The following is a 22,584-nucleotide window of genomic DNA, read 5'->3' on the forward strand; positions in this document are numbered from 1 at the left end:
AAAAATGGGTATCACCCATGTTTTGTATCTTTTTAAGTTTAAAAGATGTGTCAACCTCTTATTGGGACATGTTAATATGCAAGACACAAATTGTTTTAATGGGGCATAACTGAAGTATTACATTACTATATTTGCTATCAATTTATAAACAAAAGATATTTATAGTAAGGAATTCAAGTTAGGGGGCGCGGGTGCAATATATATATGTATAACATAACAAATATAAAATACAAAAGATGAAGAAGAAGTAAATTATTCAAATATGCATGTACAAAAATTTTAAGAAGTTGAAATGGAAAAAGGAAAGAAAATTCAGAGAACTTTAAAAGGAAAATGTTAAAAGCATCTCCAACAGTATGTTAAGATATCCTTATATGTAAAATATACATTGTCATCAGTGATGTGTAATTTTATTTTATTTTTTATTTTTATTTTTTATCTTTAGAGCAATCTTAACATTTGTTTTGTATTTTACATCACCTTTTATACAGTCATGTTAGAGCATCTTCAACCGTTGTGTATATATTTTTGTGTAAATCTGATGTGTCATGATGAATTTACACAAAAAAATTTAAATTATTTAATTTTAGCTCCAACGATTGTTTTATACATTTTGTGTAAAAATATATCTCCCAATAACAATCAATCATGTGTCATGCCAGGACCCACATAACTTTTACAAACCTTTACAAACATACTTAATATATGGTTGAAATGAGAAAGATGGATGAAAAAGGAAATATGTTGATTTTGCAATGTAAAAAGATTGTGTAAAATGCACAACCTTTTTACACATTGGTGATGTGGCAATTTATACTACTGGAGATAGAAAAAATTAACACATCATAGGTGACAGTGTATATTTTGCAATTTTAATATACCGTTGAAGATGCTCTCAGCATATTTCCTTTCTCTTCCCTCTTTCTCATTCCATTAAAGAATTAACTATATATTAAGTAAGTTTGTAAAAGTTATACGGGACTTGACATGACACATGATTGGTTGTTATTGATGATCTATTTTTACACAAAAGGTATAAAACAATCGTTTGAGCTTATATATTAAGTAAGTTTGTAAAAGTTACATAGGGTTTGACATGACACATAGTTGGTTGGTTATTATTGGGGATATATTTTTACACAAAGGTATAAAATAATCACTTGAACTAAAAATAAATAATTTAATTTTTTTATATAAATCTATTATGACACGTTAGATTTACAAATATATATAGATACACACACAACGATTGGAAATGCTTTAAGCGTTTTCAATTGGGATAGAGAAATTTATTGTATATATATAATTGTATTGATTTTACAATTGGGATATGATTCATTTTGGATGTTGAAGTCAAAATCCCATTATTTATTTTGAGTAATACTGCATGATCTTAAAGTCAAGATATTAAAATAAATAAAAGAATTATTCAATAAATTTTGTTTGTAAATATTGCATGTTACGGGAAAAAAAAATTTTAAATAGAAGGGAGGGCATTTACGTCAATAAGAGGAAAAAACAAGAATAAAAATTGGGACTTGGAAACGAGAGGCGGGAGGCCAGGTGGATACTATAAGAATAGTCGATTAACGCCAAATCCATACCACCCAAAAACCGCTGGCCCCAACTCTCTCTCTCTCTCTCTCTCTCTTCCAAAAATTTCAGCTTTCGGAAATACGAAACACAAAAATAAAATAAAACGGCAAAATACAACACTTGATCGCAAACCCTAGAAGTAACGAGAAAAAGGGAGTGCTTGCAGATCAAACTACGAAGAATCTGATTACATTTCATTTGTGTATATATGTTTGAATTTGTTTGATGCTTTCTACATTCTGCTGAGCTGAAAAAGGTATATTTTATTTTTCATTTTTGAATATTATATTTTATTATAGTCTGATCTGAGTTCTATGATCCAAGTCAGGTCTTGCTTCGAATTTTTTGTATTTGTCTTTGGTGTCGTTGTAATTTTGCGATGGAATGGAAGAGGTGTTGAATGTTTGGTTTTTGTCTCTGAACTGAAATGTTACGTGATCTATCATTTGGTTTTTGTTGTTGAGTGCTCAGATCTGCTCTAAATCTGTTGCATGTTGGAATTTATGTGCATGAAAGCATTTCTATGTTTTTGTTTCTTGTTTAATTCGTTTGGTCATTGTTGTTTGTCTGTTTTATGATGCTTGGTTGAACCATTTCGTTGTGATATATGCTTGAACTTTAGGTTCATTTGTGATTTTTGAAATTTATGGTTCTTTAAATTGTTAATGTTTTAAAATTTCTCTCCTTTTCTCTTCTTTCTTTTAGGATATTGCTTCTTCTTTTCTTTTCTTTTCTTCTCTCTCTCTCTCTCTCTCTCTCTCTCTTTTTCCTTCCCTAATTTACGATTTTTTCTCTTTCGGTTGCCAATAAACCAAAAAAAACAGAGGAAGTTATTGTCTTAAATTGTATGTTTTCTAATTAATCTTATTAGGCTGAGTTGGTGTGAGATTTGTGTTTAAAAATGTCACAAATGTGAAAATCTAAGATTTAAAATTTCGATTATCATTGCTATTTTCTTACATTAACAAAGCATTGATCTTTACAAAATAGTATATACTCTTTTTCCTTTTAATACTCTTAAAAGAAGGTCTGTAATACATGTGTATTTTATAACCCCCTTAAAGTAGTCTCTTTGGCATATATGAACCCTTTTGGGGTCTTATTTTTGACGGCTGAATGGGTTGAAGGAAGTGAAAAATTGTTGTTTGCTGTAATTATATTGATATTCAATTGCTTAAATTAGAAATTCAAAGTATCCTGATTTGGTAATTTCATGCCTTCCAGAAACAATATGTTACTCTTTGAAAAAAAAATTTGGTGAATATTTCACAATTTGCATCACTTATTTGCAAGTTTCAATCTGCCAAGAACAGATATAACCCAAACCGTGCTTTAACATTTGATTGGGTTTAATTGACCCAGTGGGTATATATTCTCATCATGGTTGCCACTGCTGCTACTTCATCATTCTTCCCTGTTGCTTCTCCGCCACCCGAATCTGGTGCGAAGACCTCCAGCAAGCTTGGAGGTGTACCAGCAAATGTAGATGCACGACGGGTTAAGTCGAAATCTGCACCTTCTGGGAGTTTGCAGGTTAAGGCCAGTGCACAAGCCCCACCCAAGATAAATGGTACCAAAGTTGGTGTAATGGAAGGCCTCAAGAGTGGGGATGAGACATCATCACCTCCCCCCAGGACTTTTATCAACCAATTGCCAGACTGGAGCATGCTCCTTGCTGCTATAACAACTATTTTCTTAGCAGCTGAGAAGCAATGGATGATGCTTGATTGGAAGCCGAGGCGGCCTGACATGCTCATTGACCCATTTGGTTTGGGGAGAATTGTTCAGGATGGTCTTGTTTTCCGTCAGAACTTCTCAATCAGATCATATGAGATAGGGGCTGATCGGACTGCATCTATAGAGACATTGATGAATCATTTGCAGGTATAAACATGCCTTCATTTTGCATTTTATAGTTTGGAGATGTTGATCTTCTTTTATAATGTAGCCGATAAAGAATAAACCACAATGTTAAAAGCTTAAATGCACATGAGACATGACTTATTGGTTTTTGTCATTTCTTCATCAATATGTAAAATTTGTTTACTTCATCTCAATATCAAGCTCATTCTGCAGGAAACGGCTCTTAACCATGTAAAGACTGCGGGACTCTTGGGTGATGGCTTCGGTTCGACTCCAGAGATGTGCAAAAAGAACCTGATATGGGTGGTAACGAAAATGCAGGTTATGGTTGATCGCTATCCGACTTGGTAAGCTACAGACTAGTATACCTAGTTTTATCCTTTTACTACATGAAATGATAATCATATCTTTTTATTTGGCCTTGATAGCTTCATTTTTCTAGGAATTTATTGTGTGACAGAAAGAATTGAACAAACCAAGTTCACCTATACGAGATAGGAATAAAAACCAACAATCAACTTCCCACTTTTGATGTCCCACAATTCTGCTAGCTTAGATAGACAGTCAAAGGACGGGTCGCCAGGCCAGAAAAGCGATAACTATTGATTCTCCCCGAGTAGGATTTGAATCTACGACCAGTCAGTTAGTAGCTGACCGCTCTACCACTGAGCTACTGAGGAAGAACTCCCATAAGGAAGCCGGCTCTTGTTCTTTCTATATTAAATTCAAGTTACATGTAGATATATTTTTTAATAAGGTAATTGAGGATTGCTGATGCTTGTAGTCTAGTAGAGGCTTTGCCAAACCCCCAACATTTAGATCCTAACGGGGTGACATAACCTAAGATGATTATTGCAAATGCGAAGCTTATTTCATTAGCTTAATGAGAAGCAGACATGGGTAACTGGTGCCAAAAACATGACTATTATGAACTGGAATTTAACACCAGAGAAACTGAGGATGGTAATAAATGTTCTTGTCTCACAAGAAGAAGAAGAGATTGTTTAGCCAATCTTGTTTTCCTTGTATCAGACACAACATTTATATCTTATCCTTAGCATTGATTATATGGCTCAACCCCATTAGTTAGCAGCTCAAATTGTCCAATGTGGTATGGTTAAGATAGGCGTGTTAATGTTTGTCTAAACTAGTATGGCTGGAGCATTACAACTGTGAAAGTATTACTTGATGCAAAGCACTGGAAAGCACAAGGCTGTTTATGGCACAAAATTGGTGCTGGGCTTCAAAAATGAGGTCTGCACTCCTGATTGGCATGGTTGCCATTCATGATTGAGGGCCTAATAGGCTCATGTCTCATTAACTTCATATCTTCCTTCTTGGCAAATTCAGGGGTAGAATACAAAATAGAGGGGCTCTCTTTACAAATATAGCAAAAAGTCAGGTATAGAAAACAAACGCATACAAATTTAAGTTGCAATTAATGTGTTTTTTATTATTATTATTATTTTTTACATCATTTAAAATTAATATTCTTTGCTGAACTTGTTTGGGAGTATGAAATGACAGGGAGAACACAAGCATATACAATCCAAAATCTAAAGTGCATTGATTTGTTGTTGGGAAAAAAAAAAAAAACACCTATTCAAAATAGGAAGGCATCTTTGATGTCATACGGATGTCACATCAGTCTACCGTGCTCTTACATAGCTGTGTAGCACACAAGTCTATTGATGTCATGTTCACATCGTCATTATCACCAAAATAAACAGAAAATCAAATCCTAAAAGCTTCTGTATGAGGAAAGGAACCATTTTTTGTTAAATCGGGAAGAGATGTCAATCCATAAGACAAACACTAGTTTTTTTTTTTGGCTGTTTGCTGGAAGCAGGAGGTGAACCTCTTACTTGTTGCTCTTGGATTTTCGGGAAGTTTAAAGGGTAGTTATTCTTTTTTCCTTGTAGATGCTTGAGTTCTGCATACTTGAGCTTCTCAGGTTACTTACCGTTTGGTACTCTTTTTAATAAATTTGTTTGTCGAAAGAGGTTATGAACAATGCCATTTGAACCAAATGGAATCACTATACAGTTGTCAGAAAAAAGTGGGTTGTTTTGGTTTTGGGTTTTCATGTCATTATTTTTTATATCAAGATTTTATTTACTCTAATATTTTAGCTGATTACAGAATGTAGCCGATAACTGTTGTTAGTGATTGATGGTTTGAGCTATTCTTTTGTTCCTTCTTCTCTTGCAGGGGTGATGTTGTTCAAGTAGACACCTGGGTAGCTGCATCAGGAAAGAATGGTATGCGTCGTGATTGGCTTCTCCGTGACTGCAAAACGGGGGACATTTTAACAAGAGCTTCCAGGTTGGAAATGTTTTTGTTTAAGCTCATTAATATCCCATGATCTCATAACTTCTTCTTTATTCAATTCATTCTCAATTATCATGTCACTTTTACCCACGTTGCATAGGCATGATTACTGCATTTGAAGTGGTGCACATATTAGTCTGTTTTATTTGCCATTTAAACTGATACAATCTTATTTGGGTATATCTAAATAGTGATAGATAGCACGAGTAATTAACCATAAAAAGGACTTACAATTGTCTAAAAGTTTTCTATTTAAGAGTTTCTGATTTTCTTAGGCTTGGAAGAGATATTCTTGAGGGCATGGCATGCCATAAACTTTTGGCATGTTGCGGTATCATATTCTGAAGATGAATCTGAATGACTTGTCTGGAGGAATTGACTAAAGTTTTTATTATTCTATGGTTGGATAAATTGCAGTGTATGGGTTATGATGAATAAAACGACACGGAGGTTATCTAAAATGCCAGATGAAGTCCGAGGGGAAATAGGGCCTTACTTTGTGGATTCACCTCCTGTGGTGGAAGAGGACAGCAAAAAATTACCAAAACTTGATGACAGCAGAGCAGATTGTGTTCGTACTGGTTTAACTGTAAGGCTCTTTAATTATGAATAATGTTTTATATTTTATGTGCCATAACTGTTTTGCTTCTACTTTTGCTTTCTTATGATGACTTGTTTATTTAAATTTGCAGCCAAGATGGAGTGATTTAGATGTCAACCAGCATGTTAACAATGTGAAATACATTGGTTGGATTCTTGAGGTAATATTTTTACTGATTTTTGTTTTGTTATCCATTTGTTTCCACTTTCAATTGATTTTCTTACTTGCAACTGCTCATAAAATATGCACTGTGACGGATTCTGAAGCTGACTGGAACCTCAGCTTACCCTGAGCGGCCCGCTCAGTATCTATACAACTACCCAAATCTGTAAAATCCCATGATTCATCATACTGGTCCTTTATTGCTTTGCCGAAAAACTTTATAGAACTACAAAAAGAGGTAACACTTGGCAGTACCAAGGGATGGTATGTTCTTTTGTTGACAGAAAGAATGATGCTGTGTATTTGTCGCATATATTTATAGAAAGATATAAATTGTTTTGGTAGGTAAGATGAACACACCACACACACACACATACTATTTTATTGAAGGGAGGACTTGAACCCTCAACCTCTCATGTGGAGGAGATACCACTAGACTAGAGCCTTGGTAGTATTTCTGTATACATTTCCTTTCATTGTAATAAGTTGTTAAGTTGAATATGGCACTAAAACTGCAACCTAAAACCCAAAAGTGTTTTTTTATTTTTTATTTATTTTTCCCAGTAATTGGGTTTTGTTAAGTGTTTGACTGAATCAGACTGGTTGGGGTAACTTTAGTTACTGGGATCATTCTGGTTGTAATTTGATTAAGCTGGGAGCCGGCCCCCAACAGTGAAAGTTGGGCTGGATCTCTATCTTAATTGTTGCAAGGATAATGCTGGCTTGTTTGTATGCATTTGTGCAAAGCAATTGTATACGTGCTTCATATTTTGTCATTGTGAAGCAGGTAATTTTGTGTTACCTTCTATAATGTCATTTCTTGAACTCTTCATAGGATTTGTGGTGGAATGGAAGGTTCTAGTACCATCCCAAATTGCTGTTTAATATGCAATATTATGTACTTGAGCTGAATTCTTTTAGAAATCTCATTTGTTCTACACTATCTAGGATTCTCTTAGGATTTAATATGCAATAATGAGTTACTCAGGCTGCTCATCCAAGTGCTACTCATATGAATATAAGGAGTTTGATTGACCCACTAACCCTTTCACAGGTTTGTGCCAAATGTGGCAAAATGGAAATTTATACCGGGAAAAAAAATATTCTGGAAATGTAGAAGTAAGTAAAAGAGATGGAAATAATGGAAGAATAACATAAAGGCAATGGAAATGCAGTAATAATTTGAGACTTTTGATGTTGCAACTTATATTGTTTGTGGACAACAAAAAATAGCATTGTCACCCACCATTTGAACACATTTGATCAAAATTTGCTTGGAGGTCATAATATAGTGAGTGTTGATTTATCATTTATGCAGTTCAATTAGTGACATATTGTTGTGCTTGTTTGTTCTGTTACCTGAAGAATGAATTGATTGATGTTTGTATTTTATGCCAGTTTTAGATTCGTTTTGTACTTTCTTCTGGATCTTTGTGGCATTTTTTTTTGTCATTTGTTAAAAGTTTATTGCCATCTAATTGGAAGACATTTTGGGTTGTTGCAGAGCGCACCGCTGCCTATCTTGGAGGGTCACGAGCTTTCGAGCATGACTTTAGAGTACAGGAAGGAGTGCGGGAGGGATAGTGTGTTGCAGTCTCTCACTGCTGTATCAGGCACTGGCATCGGTAATTTGCTTGATACTGGATATGTTGAGTGCCAGCATTTGCTTCGACTGGAGAGTGGGGCTGAGATTGTAAAGGGAAGGACAGAGTGGAGGCCCAAGTTTGCCAACAGCCTTGGGAGCATCAGTCAGCTTCCGGCAGAAAGCGCTTAGTGTTCAAGTTTTAGCTTGTGGTGGAAGTAGTCCAGTTGTTATTTGTCGACTGTATAATCATAGTGTTATTGGATTCATATATGTTTCTTCTTTATATATTCCTTCTGATCTATGTTTTTTTCTTTTCTTTTTTAATTTCTTCTTTCTTTCTTTATTTTTATTATTTTTTTTGGAGAAAAAGGATAAAGTTGTGAGCCCTTTGTAAGTAGCTCCTGAGCTCTCTCTCGCCTTTCTCTGCCAGATCCTTTGTCTTCTTTAAGGTGGCAGCTCTATGTTTTTCTTTTCAATTTTCAAGTTTCCTTTTTAGGCAATTCTTTGACAATTATAATGAAATATGTCTCTCTTATAGTTGGGTAAGAGCCCGTGGTGTGTGATCCATCTATTTGCTTGCAGGAAACATCAATTGTTTTTTATTTCAGAAATGGCTTGCCCAAAACGTAAATAAATAAAATAAATTGCTTTTGCTTTTAGAAAATGCTTCCAACTGTGTGTTTAGCAAATCATTATATGGAAGCCTGTTTGTGTTAGACGTGCAGACTCTCTCTCTCTCTCGCCTGTTTTGTAATATATTCTCTTATTGTTTTTGAAGTCCCTTTTGTATATTACCCAAAACTAATCTTTGTAATCTTCAAAATAAGAAGATGGGTACAGGATAAAACCAAGTGCACCATCAAAACAAATGTCACATGTAGATCGACCTAAAGATCATATTACTAATAAATAAATATTACAGAAACAGAAATTTCGGCAAAAAAGAAAAGAAAACTGTGAGAACTTAGAACCGCAGCCACCAAATAAGGTTTTTTAAAGACTTCGGTGATTAAAACTTGTTGACTTCATGAAAATTTTCTTAACTAGAATTTGAAAATAATTAAAAACCATATACTCTTTTTTATATTGTTTCATAACTAAAATCCAATTAATATAAATAATTAAATATTAAATCACCTAGTTTTAACTTTATTTTACAAAAACAGGGTATAACATTAAAAATATTAAAATATATATTTTATTGTGTTCCGGTTCTTCGGATTGTAATCCTTGTCAAAATCCTACATTCCTACCAAAATAAATCCGGATTTTAAAATTTAAACCCAATCCCAATCCCATGATTCCAATACCTTGCTCATGCACATAAAATTTTCGACCAAAATCGAATTAATTACCCCCACCCAAATCCCACCCCTAAACACCCGTAGATGTTCTTTTGTGTTGACGCCCTTAAATATAGTTCATCATGATAATCATGAGAGCATAGGGTGTTAAATAAAAAATGTTTATTGATCTTTATCCATCTTTCACTTATTTATTTTATTTTATTTTATTCATACCCTCAAATTTTCCCATTTTTGGACTGTTGAATGGTAGTGATTGCGTGAAAGAAAAAAAAATGGTAGCGATTGCCTAAACATCGTTACCACAATAATATTACGGAGTATTGTACAATCAGATCTGTTTTGTTCCTTGCCGCTCCTTCCGCGAAATTGAGTGCAAGTACTTGTTTTCCATAGAAAAAGAAGAAGGATAAGCTAGTGACAGTCATGGCTGCCACTTCTAAACCGTTAGATGTGGTGGTCCGCACAATAAACCCCACATGGGCTGCCACTTCTAGTAAATTATTATTATTATATATATATATATATATATATATATATATATATATATATTCAATATTTGACGAAAGTTTAGATCAAAATTTAGGTCGAATTCATAAGTGAAACATGTAAAATAACTTATCAAAAATTAATGAATAAGTTATTTTCTTTAAGTTTTAATATTTTTTTTCTTTGTAAATATTTTATGACAACCAAATATCAGAAAACACAAAATATTTTTCAAAAAGGCTGAGTTGTTGTTTATCCGAATGCCATTATTAGCATGCTGCAATTTTAAATCCTGAACCATAAACCACCTCAGAGCATGCCTTATTTGGATTTTATTGAGATAACTAGATACTAATAAAGGTACACGAAATTGCAAGAACGCAGATTTGAACCGTATAATCTGATACAACATTAATCAGCTGGAGAAATGGATTTCAAAAAATGTACAAGCAGGCAATGGAAGTCAGAACTGCTGTCAGTAATACTGACACAAGGTTCACAGCATTGTTGTCAAGAATGCTAAAGCCCGAAATCTTCCTCACAGTTGGTCCTGGTTTCCCAACAACCTGCACAAATAATAGAAGTCCCTGGGTTTAAAAACCTAAATTAAGATCATCCTATTCTTAACCATTCATATATTTAGCCCTCTACCACAATACATATATAAATGTAGATTGGATTGCAATGACAAAGAAGTGTACCAGTGTCATCCCATATTGTATCAATTCATCTAGTTCTTTTTTCCCTTTTCTTTTTTCAAAAAATAGTTATTAACTGTGTGATGAAGTTCTCTTTTTATACTCTTTAAACACGTATCCAGAATTTAGGTTATCCAGGTTATAATCTCTCATAAAATCAATTCAGTGATAACGCATTACAATTGTTCATTTATCAGTCATGTAAGCAGGTATTTGTTATGTTTTAGACAAGTTTGACGACTAAACTAAATTTATAAACTAGAGACATTGTAAGGAAAACACACGGTATTCTTAAGCAATCTTTACAAAGAATCACCAAACTCCTCCGAAATTTGGGGCGGGGTGAGAGTGTTGGGGAATATCAATTGAGCCCACAACCAATGGCTTAAAATGAGCCCTTAAATTAGTGTAGCAATGATGAAATCCATCATGGGCTGCAAAATGCATTAACCTAAATTAATTTAGGAAGCTATGGAACTTACCTTATTACGTACACGGCAAAATCCACTGAATTGTAGTGTTGCTCCCAACAGGGAATCTATGACACTTCCACACAGCCCGGCCATGGCAGAAAGTGGTATTACCAATAGCTGCTTCAGACCTACATCATATGTGCATTTCGTTGTAAGAAATCCTAAGAGAACAAATGTCAGTCCAATGACACTGCCTGCTGCGGCAGCAGCTAGAAGTCCTGCTTTCGTTACACCACCATTTGTGCCCTTCCTGACTGGCTGACAACCATAATAGAAACAAATTAGGCCACAATCTCTATGGATTTAAGAATTAATATAATATCGTGTTCTTTTTTTCCTAGTTAAAGGAGTCAAACCTTAGACCAGATACTTCATGAGGCACCAAGGCCAAGTGACTTACCACTTGAGCCCTCTATCCACCATAATATTTAAAAATGTAAAAGAAAATACCAAGATTGAATTCCTTTTGTTGAAGTTGTACAGAAGCAATTTTTAACAGCACTGATCATTAACCATTGAAATGCAAAGTAGTTAGTAGTTATGAAGAAAATGAGAGGCCAAAATGGTGAATGCAGAAGAAACAGTCTGTCATTAGAGAAGGCCTTTCAACTAATAAATAGGACTTATTTTTTAAAATAATAATGTAGTATGCTACATAACATATGGAAATATTCAATGCTTGTGGTGTATACATTCTTCACTCCATAATGACATTGGTACAATTTAATTGTGAAACATTAAGATTGCTCTCAAGCTCCATTTGTAGCTACAAGTGCAAGCGGAATCCATCAAATGCTTCGACCAAGTGAGGTAAAAGCACTGGAAAAATGCTATTCAATGAAATTTATAGAGGAAAAAAGAAAAGAAAAAAAGAAGCAGCAGCAACAAGACCAGGAGTGGTACAACTAAACTAAACTTAACAAATCCTTTTCCTAACTATTTGGGGTCAGCATCAGGGATGATGAGAATTATATGCAGCTATATCCAGGCAACCTTAGTCAAATAGACACCAGACAGTCAAAGGCATATACTTTGCTCACCTCAACTGGTTGCTTAGTTAGTTGAAGAATGGGACTAAGAAAATCAGATGATATCAAAGCAAAAGAATATTTACCTCGAAGGTTGTGATTAGTCGAGGTTGTGAATCACTAAGTATCCCAAGCTCTGACGACCAAGTATCTCCATTGCAGCAGCAATAGTGACCAATAATACCACCAATAAGAGATGTTACAAGACTTGATTCTTTTGAGTCCAAGCACTTGTCCTGGAATCCTGTCAACTTCCAAACAATCATGACTAAAAGAGTAGCAATGCCACTATTGCTCATAACTTGTATCCTGAAAACAAAGAGAGAATCAGAGAACAATAAATCAGAAGTAAGCAATAATGATAAGACAGCTTTTAATAAGCTATGATCGGTCTAATCACATATGTATGGGCCATTAGCAGCGTATGCATGCTGGTCCAATCACATATGAAAGGCACATTAATTATTATTGTGTGCATGCAAGTCTGATCAAAGGTTAGGAAAAGTATGAGTGGATTCAGTTAACAGATTAACCAAGTTATCATCATCATCATCCTTGCCTTGATCCCACGTGAATGGGGTTGGCCACATAAATTCTCTGTCTCAACTCTTTTCTATTAAATGCCATATCACCTACTATATTTAGATTAACCACGTTATGTTTTCGATTATATATGTTCAGTAGCTGGGTGCTGACTAGATTATCCTTCAGGCTTAAAACCATGTGCTTAAGCAATCCATTGCCAACATACTAACCAAATTCATCATATAGTGTTTTATGTACTATTTTTTCAAAAAATAATTTCCAGAAAAAAAGTTAATAGTTTGATACATTTATCAGGATAGAGCAAGGAACTACACTGTTGAGATTTCTAATTCATCCCCATACAAGCAAGATCATGTCAGAGTGTAGGAACTTAAACAGTAGCAGCTGTCAAATTTGTTCCACGAGTAAAAACATTCAATGCTAAGCCTTTTTCCCCAACTACTTGGGGTTGACCACATGAATCCTATGTTTCCATTCCGCTCTATTTAAGACCATAGTTTGAGTCAATCCATATGCTCTATCATATTGCTCAGCTATACTATTACTAAATGTTTATTTCTCCAAAAACACAAATATGTACTCTAAATGCATTGAATAAGATGCACTGACCTATATAAATGTTAATCACAATAAAATAAAGCATGGAGAAACTGAAAACTAATATAAGTTTACTCCCATGGTTCAGAATTTTCATGGGCAAGGCATTTAATGAACATCCCTCTTGAAGTTCCAATATTAACCCTTCAAAATATTAAGGATTTACATTGTTAATTTGGAAAAATTTAAAAACATAACAATAATTGGTTTTCAGGGCCAGGCTTATTGATTTTTTCAGAATCAAATCAATAACCAAATTCAACACCAAAACCAACCCTCTTGCCTTGATTGAATTATTATTGATTTTTTCAGGGCCAAGCTTATTGATTTGATTCTGAAAAAACACCAGTCCCACAATTCCCTTGTATGTGCAATTAAAGAATTTCAACCACAATGCATGTGCACTTCTAGATAAATAATATAAATTCAGAACAAGCACTCTAAACATCAGTACGGTGACAATATTAAAGACCAGCAACATGCTAATGTGCTCTAGCATTCCAAACAGCAATTGACAGAAAATTAAAGCACAGTCCAGCCTACTATATTAACAATTTTACTTCTTCTAATAGTTGGCATTAAATGTGAAACAACTTTGAATTGTCAAGAAAGATCACCTATTTCCATTACATACTTAGGCATATTGCATATACCACATAAACACACATGAGTGCATGTGTGTGTGAGCACTAAGCCACTGGTCTACACTGTCAGAGAGAGAAAGTAGAGAGATTAGTACCAATTGCGTTGACCTCCCTCTTTGAAATCAGCGTCAACGATTCGCTTTTTCTCCTCCCCGAATTTCGTAAGCTTGGATGAAGAGAAAAAGAAAACAAGCAACATAGCTCCGATCCTAAATCCAATAATCAACACAAATAAATATAAAAACAACATTTATGTATGTGTGTGTGATGTAACCAAGAGGACTGCAATTTGAATGATACATATACACATGCATATTTGAATACATAGATACCTACATATTGTTATCTATAAAACGGACCTGTAATTGACACCGATGTGAATCGCCATAACTACAAACCCCGTAAATGCTCCCGATAAGTTAAGAGACTTCCTTTTATAAGCTCTAATGGCGATTGCGGATGAAATTAACGCAGCGACTATCGGCTGGAATAACACTTGTTCCATTTTTACCCTCAGGTCTGGTCTAATTAGAGTGTTCGGAGGTAGAAGATGGCAACGAAGTAAAACTTCTTGTGCTCTCTCATATGCGCAAGTCAGAGTTCGACTTTCGTTATTTCAACTCGAACCCCTAGGGTTCTAGTCCTGTTCAAATTTGTCCCTTTGGTGGTTGAATTTTATTAATTTCCTTAGAAATGATTTGGTTGCATTTTCTTCAGATGAATAATAAAGAAATCATTAGAGTTTTTATTTGTTTTTTCAATTACTTGATGCTAAGTTATATAAAATTGAAAATTTCATAAATAAATTTGAATTGATTATATGTTAATTAAATAAATTTGAATTGATTATATGTTAATTAAATAAATTAAATAAAAATTATAATCTACAATTTTTTATTTAATGTTATATATTATTATTATTATTGCTCTCTCAATGTTTCTCTCCAATTTTTTTTTGCGCTTTTCAGTGTTGTTTTCCATATACCGATTTCAGTAACCTCCTTAGGTGACTCCAGGGCCGGCCCTGTCCCAAGGTGACCCTAGGGCCTCAAAATTTTTAGGACCATTAGTGGCAGGTTAAAAAAAAAAAAAAAAAACTTAGGCCCCTTACTATGAATGATAGGCCCAAATAAAAAGAAAAAAAACTTAAACCCCTTTTCATGAGTGATAGGCCCAAATAAAAATAAAATAAAAACTTAGGACTCTTTAGTTCACATCTCATTCAAAATTAGTCCTTAATAATTTGATAATTAAATTCAAAATTGAATATACCCTTTATTATTTCATATATATGTTAGTGTTTATTTTAATAATTAAGAGCCTCACATTTAAGCTTGCCTAGGCTACTCTTAAGATTTTGTCAGGACCGGCCCTGGCCCCTAGGTGACTCTACAGACTTCAGCAATAATCCGCGCAATAATTTATGTGTGTATGGTGGCTTGTGGAGGACCCACCTCATGCATTCTCGTCTGTTACAAAATTCCTTTTTTTTGATAATTTTCCCGGGAACAAAATATATCCAAGTTTGGATATATATCCGGTTTAAGTAAAGTAAATAATAATTTAGGATCCCATATGTGAAAAATGTTCCATTCTAACATAATTATAATTCAACCTGGAATCCTAGTTAATTAATTTAAGTTTAATTCATTTTTTTAGTTTTAAATTGAGGTTTGCAAGTAAGATTAGAAGAAGGGAGAGTGTTAGGTTCTAACACTAGCTCTCGGACACGGAAAGTAATCCAACCACTCAAATAATATGACACATGCAAGTTAAACACAGACTAAAAATAAAGTAAGTTGAAAAGAAAAAATATAATCATAATTTGAATAATATATGTATATATTTAAAATAAAAACATATATGAAAATTATATTAGAAACCTAATTAAATTTTGATTGAGAATTTTTAACCCATTCAATCCTAATATATAAAAATAGTTGTCCAAGCTTACAAAAAAATGGATTAGGATCGAGTTGAGTTCAGTTGCCAAGGCCCAAGGTGCACGTCTAATATTATTCTACAGGGTATAAATGAAGATTTACAAAATTGGGAATGTTTGATTGTGAAATTAAATCAACAATGTAGAATCATTAATCATAGAACAAACATGTAACTAGTTTTGGAAATCTAGTGCTTCTTCAATGGTGTTTCAGAAAGAAAAGAAAAAGTGTTTATTCATCATCAAAATTACAATTAATAGGACAACATTAAAAGGCTGGGCTCCTCTGTAAGATGAAAGTAAAAGCGGTGATGACTTGGTTCCTCAAGTATAGGCTTTAGCTTCTGTGTTTTTTATGTACATTTTGTTCTATGATTAATGATTCTGCATTGCCTATTCATGCCATGGTGTCGTCTTTCAAGGGAAAATACACACTTAATGCTCTTCCCAGATTGCCCTTCATAAGGCCATTTGTTAGGTTTGGTAGAATGTGATTCTTCACATCCTCTGTTGGCAAATCAATTTCTTTCACTTGAAGATTTTTCTGGGATAAACTTTTCGCGATTGGCCCATTTTCAGAGTTTTTGAATTTTAGACTAATAATTTACTAATAATATATGTCCCTTCAAATCAAATTCAATAATCTAAGCAAGTTTCACCACATTCATTTTGTGCCAAATAGGTGTACCATCTGCTTGACTACTTGCTTTTTGTTAGATTTCAACCCACCTCAAGTGACGAATTCAAATCCCATCTCCAACATTTTGCTCTTTTTCTAGTTCAGAAATTGATCTAGAATACTCAATTCAAAATTTTATACTAACTATAAGCTCTCATTTTCAACCCTGTGGGATAAGCTAATGCAATGTTTTGTTGTATTAAAGTAAAAAAAATTAAATTAAATTAAATTCTAATTTCAAGATACTAATTTTATACATTCGGACATATCATAAGAAACTTAATAACGTAGACTGGATGACAAACTGATAATACAAATTCTAATTGGATCTGGACTCACTCAATAAGAGTTCAGACCCAATTTCCAGCAGCTCACTATTTTGGCCCACGAATGGTTTTGGAAAAGTCAAAATTGAAAGATCATAATAAGTTTATAAGTTAATAACTTCATACTTCGCTTGCTACCATAAATAAATTGTGTAATATAATTAGGATGATAATGGTGTGGGGATTTCATTCTCCATTTTTATTCTTGTTTAATTTTTTTCATCTTCCATAATCATCTCAAAACCTGTTGGGTTTTTCAAAGTAGTCATCATTTCCATCCTCGTTTATACAATCGGTTCTCCAAAACCGCCCCAAACGGGACGGGTCCCGCCGAGGTGAGAATTTTTGCAATCCCTATTCGTGATTTTTTTTTTTTTTTTTCTTTCACAAGGCTTAAAACACAAAACAAAATGAGAGCCAGGGCTTCATGTTGTGTGTGTGTGTGTGTGTGTATTTAACATAATTTAGTAATATATCATAGTATGTGATGGTAATTTAATAAATTTATAATATATTAGGGATGAGGCGGGACAGGACAAGCCCCCCCAAAACCGCCAAGTTTTTTAAAATAATCTCTATCTATATAATCGATTCTCTAAAATTATTTCAAACGCATGAAATTGGGCGGGACGAGATGTCCCACTCGAGTGGAAATTTTTGCCATACCTAAATATGGCACATGCCAAATTCAAAAGTTAACGTTCTAATTTGGGCTAAGTTCAAAAGAAAATTGCTAGGATACAATTATATGTTTGTGGTCAGTGGGATCCAGAAATTTATTTTAGTTGTACGACCAGAATAATAATGAGACAAAAAGATTTTTATAATTCTCACTCTATGCGTTTCCTTTGAAGACAGATTGGGAGGAGAAACTATAAGTGGAAATAGAGGGGATGTGAAAATGAAGGGCATAGAGAATTTGGGAAAGAAAAGAAAAATTGAAAATTCAAGGGTCTTTTAAGAACAGTTTTTTATTTTTGGAGAACAAAAAATTATAAATTTGTACAAAAATTTGCTTGCTTGACAATTTTTAAAAAATGTTATCTGAAAGTAGTTTTACATTTTCTAAGATCTTTATAATTGTTTTATGAATGACAAACTACACAAGCTTCAAATGGTCCTAAAATCACGCCTTCAATTCATGTTATGTTTGTGTACTGAGTCGCGAACTTTACAACCAGTGCTCAAAATTAATTTTCTTCTATTGTGATGTTTGGGTGTAGTGGTGGTGGTTTTGGTGGTGTTTGGGTGTGGTGGTAGTGGTTAAGGTGTCGTACAGTTATGTGGCTATTTCAAAAAAAAAAAAAAAAAAAAAAAATTATTATTATTATTATTTTATATTGGTGGTGGTGGTGGTTTTGGTGGTGTTTTATTTTTTATTTTTATATATATACAAGATATGAAGAAGATAGTTTGGTCCATTAAATTTTATTTGGAGGTTAAATTTGTAATTTTATAATTTAAACGAAGTTGTTGGCAAGTCAAAGGGCTAAAATGTAATTTCATATGGTTTCAGAGGTCTGGAGGGGGTGCCAATATAAAAAAAGTCATTAACCGATCGCTGGGTAGTGTTGACTAAAACATCAGGGGGAGTGTCAGTACAATTTACCCTTACTTATATATACACTTACAATATTTGTAATATTAATTAAAGAGAGAAAAAAATAAAATAAAATAATTAATGTTCCCTCACGTTTGGTAAAAATACTTGAAGCATTTTCTGTCAAACATTTTTGTAAAATGGTATTTACAAGAAAAATATCTAAAATTATATAACAATCTTTATTGCAAAATCTTAGAAATATTTAGAAAGAAGATGAAATAAAGTATTATGAAACTCTCAATAACAATAATAATATCATATATGATAATACTTTTAGTTATCACTTTCTAAATAACAAATTTTATAACTATTTGTATCTTGTTTAATAACTCAATAATAATTTTGTTAAATATATATATATATATATATATATATATATATTTGAGTAAAAATTCATTATATTTTTCTAATCTTTCATCTAGGTATATGTTTTTCAAGTGGAATCTAAGTACTTAATTTTCTTCTTCCAAAAATTAGATTTTTGAAAAACTAAAACAATTGATAAAGAAAATTTGATTTCTAACCATGTTTATTTCTTTACATTTATTCTCTATAATTTTCTTTCTAACATCAATTTTTTTTTTTTTTGTCTAATTGTATTTTTCTCATTTTTGAATTTTCTCAAGATATATATATATATATATATATATATATATATATATATATATATATACTATGACTAGTATTTAAAAAAAACTATATTACAATTAATTTAAAAAAATTTAAAATTTTCATTACAGAGTTCAAATCCCATCCCAACTTTTTATTTCTTGCTCCGCCCTGCTGGATAGTATTTGACAAGAAAAGAAAGAAACTATAGTTGAATTGAACTTATTAAATTTGGATGTAGCAATAACAGTGTTGGAAGTTCAAATATTGAATGGAGCAACAATCTCGTGATTTTCACCTGTTGGAGCATCAAATAATTTTTGTGTCGGGTTGGGAGGCGGGGGCTAGACTGGCTAGTGGACTGAACCTTATCCCACTTCTCCTTTTCAAATAACCATGCTTCTTACATTTAATGCCGCATGATAATGGTTGCTCATAAACATGCCGTGTCTGTCTGGAGTGACCACCACCTTCCAAACCATACAAATTATGAGCCCACCCGGTGCCGGTTCGTACAAGTGAGCCGCAATACCACAACTTTCATTATCATTTCAATGGCGATGCATTGTGGTTGGTGGATTGTATGTAGGCGCCGACTCACTAAGCCCCCACTCAATATTTTTTTATTTATTAAATTATTTATACATTTTTGTAAAAATTTTAAAATACTCTCACTTAATTTTAATAATACCACCCTTTCCTCCCATTCTCTGATTCGTCAATCATATTTTTCATCATTCCCTCTGTGTATTCAAGCACAGCTCTTACTCCTCCTCTCTTGCCAAGCACGCACATGCGCTTAAAAAGTGATTGTGACATCCATTTCACAACCACATGGACATACAAACAAACTAGTTCAAATCATACACCAAATTTATCCAGACACTCCAAACACGAAGGCATTTTATCATGTTACACTGCCATTAGCTTTTTTCTTCTGACATTTTTAAACATAATTTAGAGTATTTGAAATTATCTCAATAATTAGTAGTCATACAAGTAAGGTTAAGAGAGTGGCAACTAATTTTTCTTTTCGAGTGACAAGTAATTTATTTTTAGTATTTCTAAATTTATGTATTTTTTTTTGTGATCATAATGTTTTTTTTCTTTTCTTTTGTATGTGTGTGTCAAATCAAAGCTAAATTTGAAAATTTACATTTTTCACATCAAATGAGTTACATAGGTTCATAATTTCGTACTAACGGTCTAAGTCTCTAAGTAAGAAGAACCTTACATTAAAAAAAAAATTGTTAACTTCAGTTACATCCCCTGAGGTATGTCCTAACTTCAAGGAGACCCCTCCACGTTTGCAAAATTTCAGTCAGACACCCTGTCAGATATCGTCGGCTGGCAAAAAATAATAAGTGAATGAAATGACTAAATTGCCCTTTTGTCGTTTTCCTCTTTACACTTAACCAAACCAAAGTTTGTATAACTTTAACCCAATTTTGCTTTATCTTGTGAAGTAAATACCTTGTAATCACAGTGGCCAAACACTTCAATCCACTTTACTTCGTTAACCCAAACTTAGGTTTTGGAAATTTCATTTTGTCGATTAACCCTAGATAGAGAGGCAGAGAGAAGAGATAGCAGAGGGATATAACCCTAGGTTCGTATTTGAAGACATCGATTTTGGTTGATACATACACCGAATACGCTTGATCAAACAACATATCTGCAGATAGTTGAAGGTTCGAAGGGGAAACATTTGTTTGATTTGAAGCTGCTGAGAAAAAATCGCGATTTAGAGGTATGGATTTTGTCTTTCTAAAAATTGATTTTGGTTTTAGTTGATAGGGGGTTTCGGGTTTGGAAAAATGGGTTTCTTTTTTACTATTTCTTTGTTCGGTTGTTTTGGTTTGGGGGTTTAGGGTTTGTTAAATTTATATCTGTAATTTAGGATCTTGATTTGGGGGTTTAGGGTTAGTTTTTGAGTTTTTTTGTTGGGTTTGTTGAATTTGTTGAATTGTTCGATTGTCTGTAAATTTAGGATCTTGATTTTTTTTCAATTTGTCTGTAAATTGTTCAATTTGGGGGTTTAATTTGAAAATGCATGAATTTGTTTAATTTATGTTAAAATGTCTGTAATTTGAAAATGCATGAATTTGTTCAATTTGTCCGTAATCTCTTTGTTTCAATTGGCCAGTGCCTTATTTATGCCATTTATTTTTATATTTCTTGTTATTTGAATTATTGACAGTGATGAGAGATATTTATCATAATTTTCACGTGCACTACAAGTCAAAATGTAGAACTATTAATCATGTAGACCCTGATAAGTATGGTTTGTATGATTTCCTGGAAGACATAAGTAGAGCTATGCTTGAGGATTATGCTGGGGGTTTGGGGTTTACTTATTCTATATACTGTGATGTTCCTGGTTCTTATTCTAAGATATTGGTTGAGAATGAAGCTGATTTGTTAGACATGTTATACTTAAATAGTGAAAGAGTTAACATTAGTGTGTATATTGAGATAGAAGAAGTTGAACCCTTAAATATATCAACTGATATGGATGACCCTTATGAGGATATGGATTATGGAGTGGATGCTGAAAATAGTGAGGGAGAGGAAGACGATAGTGATGAGGAAGTGGGTGATGAAAACAATGAGGAAGAGGATAGTGATGTGGAGAAAAATGATGTGTATGATTTTAGGAAAGATAATCAAGATTGGATGGCAGAAGGTGATACTGATTGTGTTGAAACTGACAGTGATAGCTCAGATGGTGAGTATGTAGGGTTTCAAGACAATGATGAAGACTACAATGATGAAGATTACAATGTGGATTGTGAGGATGGCCTGTCAGATTATGAGTCAAATGATGAAGCACATTCTGATTCAAGTGTAGAGATTGGTGTAAAATATCCAAAGAGAAATAGATCAAAGAGCAAGGATTGGGATAAAAATATTAAAAGGAAGGAATATGTAAAGGTTAAAGGACAACCTATAAAACCAGAACAATATTTATTGTTTCAAAATGTGAAACATTTTAGAGAGGTGTTGACAGATTATACAATCCAAGAAGAGTTTCAAATTAGAAAGACCAAAAATGAGAGTTCAAGGGTAACTTGTGTTTGCAAAGCCAAAGGTTGTCCATGGAGGATCCATGCCTCCCCACTGCCTTGTAAGACTTACATAATAAAAACATACAATGACAATCATTCTTGTATGAGGGGTGATAAAAATCCATTAGCCAATTCTACATGGATTGCAAAGAAGTTTTTTAAGAAACTCAAACAAAACCCACAAATGACAGTTGAAAGTCTGAGAACTGTACTGCATGAAAAATATGGCATTAGGGCAAAGAAACAACAATGTTATAGGGCAAAAAGAAAGGCATTGGATGTGTTTGAGGGTAACCATGGGAAGTCATACAGTTTGCTGCCTTCCTATAAGAATGAAATTAGGAGGACAAACCCTGGCAGTTTAGTCACACTTGATTATTATGATGCTAAATTCAATGGAGTGAATAGATTCAGAAGGATTTTCATTGCTTTTGATGCTT

At 33.4% G+C, this 22,584-nt stretch overlaps 2 protein-coding genes and 1 non-coding gene across 3 annotated transcripts; 1 reads left to right on the top strand and 2 right to left on the bottom strand.

Annotated features, from left to right (window-relative positions):
* Nucleotides 1–1,589: 1,589 nt before the first annotated feature.
* LOC132277230 (palmitoyl-acyl carrier protein thioesterase, chloroplastic) lies at nucleotides 1,590–8,684 on the top strand. Its single transcript, XM_059779015.1, has 7 exons — nucleotides 1,590–1,852; nucleotides 2,959–3,480; nucleotides 3,673–3,806; nucleotides 5,671–5,784; nucleotides 6,208–6,379; nucleotides 6,483–6,551; nucleotides 8,058–8,684. Exons 2-7 carry the CDS (start codon nucleotides 2,977–2,979, stop codon nucleotides 8,325–8,327), a joined length of 1,263 nt encoding a protein of 420 aa, XP_059634998.1. The 5' UTR covers nucleotides 1,590–1,852; nucleotides 2,959–2,976; the 3' UTR covers nucleotides 8,328–8,684.
* Nucleotides 4,068–4,139, bottom strand: TRNAS-ACU (transfer RNA serine (anticodon ACU)). The gene has a single exon. It is a non-coding gene; the product is annotated as a tRNA-Ser (tRNA).
* A 1,608-nt stretch (nucleotides 8,685–10,292) lies between the features above and the next one.
* Nucleotides 10,293–14,597, bottom strand: LOC132277232 (protein PGR). The gene is made up of 5 exons (XM_059779016.1): nucleotides 14,277–14,597; nucleotides 14,013–14,126; nucleotides 12,217–12,439; nucleotides 11,112–11,360; nucleotides 10,293–10,497 (listed from the first exon to the last, which is right to left on the bottom strand). The coding sequence occupies exons 1-5, from the start codon at nucleotides 14,420–14,422 to the stop codon at nucleotides 10,366–10,368; spliced, it is 864 nt and encodes a 287-aa protein (XP_059634999.1). The 5' UTR covers nucleotides 14,423–14,597; the 3' UTR covers nucleotides 10,293–10,365.
* Nucleotides 14,598–22,584: the final 7,987 nt, after the last annotated feature.

The sequence above is a fragment of the Cornus florida genome, unplaced genomic scaffold, assembly GCF_030987335.1.
Source record: "Cornus florida cultivar Cherokee Brave unplaced genomic scaffold, ASM3098733v1 CherokeeBrave_3.0.0_Hap2_Chr10, whole genome shotgun sequence".
NCBI lineage: Eukaryota > Viridiplantae > Streptophyta > Magnoliopsida > Cornales > Cornaceae > Cornus > Cornus florida.

Coding starts and splice junctions, on each gene's coding strand:
- LOC132277230 (XM_059779015.1), top strand. CDS start 2,977: ATGGTTGCCACTGCTGCTACTTCATCATTCTTCCCTGTTGCTTCTCCG. Junction 3,481..3,672: donor CATTGATGAATCATTTGCAG/GTATAAACATGC, acceptor CTCATTCTGCAG/GAAACGGCTCTTAACCATGT. Junction 6,380..6,482: donor GTGTTCGTACTGGTTTAACT/GTAAGGCTCTTT, acceptor TTAAATTTGCAG/CCAAGATGGAGTGATTTAGA.
- LOC132277232 (XM_059779016.1), bottom strand. CDS start 14,422: ATGGAACAAGTGTTATTCCAGCCGATAGTCGCTGCGTTAATTTCATCC. Junction 12,440..14,012: donor GAGGGAGGTCAACGCAATTG/GTACTAATCTCT, acceptor CTTTGTTTTCAG/GATACAAGTTATGAGCAATA. Junction 10,498..11,111: donor TTTGCCGTGTACGTAATAAG/GTAAGTTCCATA, acceptor TTATTTGTGCAG/GTTGTTGGGAAACCAGGACC.